General features: G+C 36.1%; 1 protein-coding gene across 1 annotated transcript; it reads right to left on the bottom strand.

Annotated features, from left to right (window-relative positions):
- Positions 1-3,918: 3,918 nt before the first annotated feature.
- Positions 3,919-4,882, bottom strand: LOC117714745 (taste receptor type 2 member 129-like). The gene is given in 2 exon segments (XM_034511342.1): positions 3,919-4,149; positions 4,151-4,882. Coding segments are annotated over 2 exon segments (963 nt in total).
- Between the last annotated feature and the right edge of the window lie 2,030 nt (positions 4,883-6,912).

Here is a 6,912-nt window from a genome sequence, read left to right on the forward strand (position 1 = left end):
TTCTTCACCCACACCACTAATGTAATATTTTTATTAATTATTTGGAAATGTCCTACAATGCACCCTGATCATCCCAGCTTTCCACAACTCAAAGGTCTATCCTCCCACCACAACACAATCCTCCCAGCAAAAAGAGGGAGAAAATACCAACTCCAATTTGTGTTATCCACATACTCATTAGAGCATGGCCAAACTCCCAGCTAGCAGCCTTTTAAAGAAACCTGAGCCACCATCTCACCATCACCACCATAGAGCATCAACTGTGAAGAGCTATACTTTAGCATTTTTCAATAGCTTCCTCTATGGACTGTTTCTGGGGTTTGTGGGGTGGGTCGAAGGAGTCAAGAGGTTGTCACAGAAACTTTTGATGTCTCTTATCCTCAGTTACGAGTCTGAAGTCAATACTACAATACCACTGCAAAAGAAATTTCTTTGCCTGTACAAGCTTACAGCAGCAGGGACCAGTGACATCAAAATGATTTCTAGCAACAACTTAGACCACAAACATCATCATGGTCTCAGGTGTCATTACAGACCATGGATATCAACATTATCTCTGGCAGCAAGAACCAGGATATTTTGAAGAGGCTTAATCTAGAAAATGAACTGTTCTTCATTTCAGATACCCTGATGTTGCTCAATTAGGTTAATAGTGTGGTTGGCACCATATTTGGGGACAGGACCTTCAAGAGTTCCAGGCTGCTGTATACCACCCTGTCTTTAGTGTCATATACCCTTAGGGTGAGGGGATGCCCATCATGTGTGTAGCCTGTGGGCAGCAATGCATCTTGCACTTTCCTACTCCTAGCAATGTAAGCAGCAAGAGCAGCAGCATCAGTGGTTCCGTACCTCTGGGCCGCCTATAAGGTATCACCTGGGCAAGTCAGGGCCAGTGGTGGCCCAAGGATCCAGGTGGCATAAGAGCCAGCCCTACTTGACAACAACATGTGCCTTTGTCTGCACTCCCATATCTGTGGCAGTTATTCCTTTTCTAGTTCTGCTTCCCATGGGTCTCACATGATTCCATTCCACCATCCTTTTTTCCAGTTCTACAAAAACAATTTTTAAAAGCATCATCCCATAAGACCTGCCTTTTAAAGGTTAATCTGAAGATATTGCAGACTTTGCGGGCTTATAGTCTGCTACCTTCTTCTAAAAGGCCCTGTGAAATTCTCAGCCTTCCTGGAATGTCCCCACAGCCTAAATTATTTTTCTTTTCTTGTCTTTTCTTTCTTTTCTTTTTCTTTCTTTATTTCTTTCTTCCTCTCTCTGCCTCTCTCTTTCTCTTCCTCTCTCTCTTCCTCCCTCCCTCTTTTCCCACCTCTTCCTTTTTTTCTTCTTTCTTTCCTCCCTTACAAATGTTTTAAAAGAAAATACCAGGAGTCCTACTGACAGTCTGCCTCCCAGCCTCTGATTTTATTCATTTTAAAGTAGCTTTCTGAAACAATTAGGGCTCATTTCATACAGTGGGCACACATGAACTAAATGGCTTCTTCCTTTCTCAACAAGTATTTACATGTAGCGTATGTAACATTTGAGTGAGTCAAAACAGAAGGAAAAGGCAGTGCTGTGTTTTTACATATACTAAGTCCTAAGCAGTAAACACTTCAGCCAAGCTTTCCAAAAGACAAGTCTCAATAATCTGAGGAATTAATAATATTCAAACAAAATAAACTGAAAAAAATGCTAGTCGTTTATTAAAGAAGGCAGGAAATAAAGACAAGCCTTTTATAATCCAATGAACATAACATAGAATCTAAATCTAACATTACCCCATTTGTGAATGATATTGTTTTTATTTTTAACAGATCAGAACACAGTTTAGAAAAGACAGAAATAAATCCTTAAGGGAACTCTGTCCTTAAGCAGCAAGCAGCTTCTCTGAGCTGAGCTTTGGTATGAATAGGTAGCCAAGACTCTTTCAGTAATCTGCATAGTGGACTGGCAAACTAAACTTTCATTCACTCAAATTTAACAGACAACCTTCCTTTACTATTTTAATAGAGCTACCAAGGGTACAGATTAGTTGACTCTGGTGGTCTTCCTGTGTAGTTCCTATCCCCTTCAGGGTTCTCAATCCTTTCCCCAACTTTTCCATAACACTTCCTGAGCTGCTGCCGTGATGTTTGGCTGTGGGTCTCTGCATCTGTTTCAGTCATCTGCTGGCTGGAGCCTCTCAGAGAACAGTTATGCTAGACTTTTGTAATGCATGTTCTTTTGGGTCTGGGTTATCTCACTCAGTATATTTTTGTAGTTCCATTCATGAATTTGCAAAATTTATGATGTCTTTGTTTTTCAATAGCTAAGTGGAATCCTATTTCATTGTGCAATTACTGGGTTCATCCTTCAGTTGAGGGGCATCTGGGTTGCTTTCAGTTTCTGTCTATTAAGAATTGAGCTGGTATAAATACAGTTCAGCAGGTGACTTTGTGGGATCATGGAACATTTTTTGGGTATATGTCCAGGAGTGGTATAGGTGGGTCTTGAGGTAGCATTATTGCTAATTTTCTACGAAACTGACAGATTGATTTCCAGAGTGGTTGTGTAAGTTTGCACTGCCACCAAAAGAGGAGTGTTTCCTTTGCTCCCTCACCAGTGTGTATAGTCACTTGAGTTTTTGATCTTTTGAGTTTTTATTAGAGTAAAGTGAAATCTCATGGTCGTTTTGATTTTGCTTTCCTTGAGATTAAGGACTTTCAACATGTCTTTAAGTACTTCTTGGCCAGTTTAGATTTTCCTGTTGTGAATTCATAGTTTAGATCTGTACCTCATTTCTTCTTTTTTTTTAATTTTTAATTTTACTTTTAATTTAATTTTGTTTTTGACATATTCACTTTAAATCCAGCTCACTCCACCTTTCCAGGTCACCCCCTTCCACAGTCCTTCCTCCAAACCTCCTTTCCCCTCTTTTCTGAGGGCTTGAAAAAATTCTCTCATTCTAAAATAAGTACAATTATATTCCACTGAACACCATATTTACCACCCAGGATACAGGCACAAGTTGTGTTTCCCTCTCTGTTTTATATCTTAGAACATTTGAACCTTTTAAAATATATTATGCACATTTATTTAATGTGAATATTTATTTCACAAAATTATAATAACTTGTAAAATTGGATGAGTTAGGGATGATGCTTTGGATCAGTGAGTAACATCTCTTGTTGCCAAGTCTGATGACACTTACTTGATCTTTAGAACCTACATGGTGACAAGAACCAAATTCTTTAAGCTGTCTTCTAACTTTCACCAGTGTGTTTTGCCATTTAAATGCACACACACACACACACACACACACGCACACACACACACAGCACTATATAATAAACAAATGATTTTTTTAAAAGTTTATGCTGATTATGAGTTTACTCACTCACAAAATACTGTAAATTTCTATTTCTTTGACAGCCAGTGCAATCTCAGCCCTGGTATCCAATGACAAAAAGAAGCATCAATGTGTAATTTGAGTTTCATTAAATTATCATGAGGTCTACTTATTTTACATATTTAAAAATTAAACAGAATTATAGCTCATGGCTGAAAGAGCATATAAACATATAATAAATTTGTAAATATACATTATATAGTCCTAAAATTATCTGTATTTAAGGTTAAATTCTGAAACTACTATTTTGTGTATCATAATTATATTTAAATACCTCATGATTCTCAGCATTTGCCAAACCCTTTCTCAATTAAACCTAAAGCAAGAAATCATTTTAGTTAATCTGATATCTAAAATACACTATATCTTATATATTATAACTTTATAATTTGAAATTATACATATGTATTGTGCTTCTCATGTGAAACATTCCTATTTAACTTTTATTAGATATAACACACTAAGTTGATAAAGCAATGTAAAACAATTTTTTAAAGAATTAATAATCTTGGAGAATTTCTTATGAACTTTTTTTTTTAGAATATGCAAGATGATCTGCAATATATTTTAGGGACCTATGATGTGAATCTGTGCTTCAGCCACCGTAGCACAGAAAGAAAGGTCCCTCTTAAGTTTGTGTCTCCCCAAATCAAGACACATGAGTGTCCCGAAGGAAACAGTGCTAAAACAATCTCACAGAACCTGACATAAAGAATGTTCTTCAACAGCTCACTACTCCAAACTTGCATGGAAAGGGCCAGAAAAAAAAATGGCACAGAGAAGGACATAAGTTATCATGGTTTGCAGAACTTTGATGTGGGCACTGATGAGGGCATCTCTGCACCTTTGTGCATGCTGTTGCATCTTCTTGCAATGTCTCCACAGGGAGAAGATAAGCAGGAGAAAAGTTGACTGTGAAAGTGTAAAGGGTATGGATGTGAAAATACAGTTGTTTATGAGTAAAATACCCCTGTAAAATGATGCAGTGTTATTTGAAGTGAAATCATACAGCAGACAACCTCTGTAGTCACCCATCTGGGTATCAATGTATGAGTTTATCAGCAGAGTGTTTAGAACCAAGAGGGCCAAAGACATGAGCAAAGTCCCTGAAACAACCTGTTTAATTCTCATCTTTAAGTAAACAAAAATCGAGTTAGAAAAATTAGCTATTTTAAGAAAATAAAAAAGGCCAAGGCATGCAGCAAGCCACATGCTAAAATGATTGCTGAAAATCAAATGGAAATTAATCAGTTTTACCACTCTTGTAGTTACCAAGACGTGTGAGTATAGTGTAGACATTGATATAAAAGTGAACACTGTCAAAAGAACGTAGATTCTGGAGAAAGCCAAGGTTGTGAGTATTTGATTCACTGCAGAGATCTTTCTTCTCTTGATCCATTGCATGCAGTTCACCAGAGCTATGAATCCATTTCCAATACATCCTATCATTATTTCTACAATTACAGTGAATGTAAACATGTTCTGTATGATTCCATCCATTGTCTGTAAGGCAAATTATGATTCATGAGGTCACTGTAGAAAATTTACAGAGCTCTATCTGAGTATTGAAGTCTCATAACATACTCAGTTTTTTAAATGCTCTGTGCAGTAGCAAACCGCAAATATAAATCTTTGATAATATTTGGCTCATAGTACATCTCTTTTCTGTGAGAGTAACTTTTTTCCCATTCAGTTAACAAAAATCCATCCAGAGTACACTCTTTAGACGAAGTGGTCTGGAATATTTTTGAGTGAATCCTAAAGGTAATACTACGTTTTCATATTCTACGATGAAAATAAATACATATTATTTATATTGTTTCCATGACTCTGCCATAATAACATTTTAATCTGGCTATTGTAGTTATGGACAAGTAACTTCATATATTCTAATGAGTAGAGGTCAATCAGAACCTAGACTTTTGTAAGGAGCTTTCTGAGTGCTAGCAGTGACAGAGCTAATGTTTTGCAACAGCTTTTAAAGCAGACATTTGGATTTGTCAGATAATGCCACAGTCATTAAAATTCATTTAAACTTTACCACTGAGGAAATAACTGTACATCTATATTATTTTACCTTTGAAGCAATGTACAAAATATGCATTAACTAGAATTATAATCTTTTTGTTTCACATTCAAACATTTACAAATGATCTCAACTTTGAGTATGTATCCATGAATAGTCCTGTTTCAGTTGTTCTGACAGTGTCTAAAATGCTTTACTATATACATGCCTCAGAATTAATGTAAATTTCCTGCAAACTTAGAACTTTTTATCCATCCATGTAGAGTATCCACGAATAGTCCTGTTTCAGTTGTTCTGACAGTGTCTAAAATGCTTTACTATATACATGCCTCAGAATTAATGTAAATTTCCTGCAAACTTAGAACTTTTTATCCATCCATGTAGAGTATTACTAATGTTTCTGTTGTTTTACTAAAGAGAACTGAACAGGAATGAGTTCATGGACTCAGCAAGAATTATCATCATTCTCTCCCTTCCCCTTGCTCATTTTATTTCTTCATTAATACCAAGGGACTAACAAATGATGATCCCTAACATCTTACACCTTCCTCCAACATATATTCAGTCATCATCACTCACAGAAACAAAGACAAATGAAACAGGTTGGTTATGTTTTTAAAATGAGCTTCGAGAAAAATAATTCATCAATAGCTAGACATAATTAAGGGACCAAGTAATAAATTTAGGAATAAATGCTGAAAATAAAAGGAAAATACATATCATTAATTTTAGAGATCAAAAAGAATCATATGTGGAATTTCACTACAAGAGGTCAATACCATCCTCAGGCTCATAAATCAATCATATTCTAAAAACTGAATATATTCTAAAAATTCTCACAGTTTTATGATATTTACATAAAAGATATAAACAGAAGGGAAAAAAGAAGAGAATGGGAAATTTTTGAGTCAATTCATAAGAGTTGAAACATGCACCAACCTTCAGGGGCAGAAACACTCTGCCTGTTCCTTCTGGTGGCAAAGATGAGCTCAAGTAACTGGACAAACAGGAATGCAAACACCTGGGGGTGTGGCTGTGTAAAGAAGGTAAAGATGGTAGTGTTTACTAGGCTATGTAAACACTTTTATTTTATTCAATGGTATAAAAATAGGCTTTTATTCAATGGTATAAAAATGCCAAAAAGGATAAATGTGGCTTGAATTTCAGCTATGAGGCTCTCATGTCTAGGGAGAAATCTCAATTGGGATTTCAGCTGACAATTTTACCTTCTCCAGTGGGTTTTCAGCTGGAAGCTGTGAGCACCCTGTTCCAAAATCTGTCTGTTGCTATCCTTGATATTCTTTAGATGCCTCAGCAGAGGGAACATTTTGTATCACCTAAAACTATCTAATGGAAACCTCATTTGGTTACCTTAAAGGGTCTCTTTTACTTAGTTTCTGGTGGATGGTTTCAGGATTGGATAAGATGCTGTTGTGCTATTCATCATCTATCCCTCTATGTTTTCTTATTTTTTCTTTTACTTTGGTTTGTTTAATAAATTCAC

Source organism: Arvicanthis niloticus, chromosome 9 (assembly GCF_011762505.2).
Source record: "Arvicanthis niloticus isolate mArvNil1 chromosome 9, mArvNil1.pat.X, whole genome shotgun sequence".
Taxonomy (NCBI): Eukaryota; Metazoa; Chordata; class Mammalia; order Rodentia; family Muridae; genus Arvicanthis; species Arvicanthis niloticus.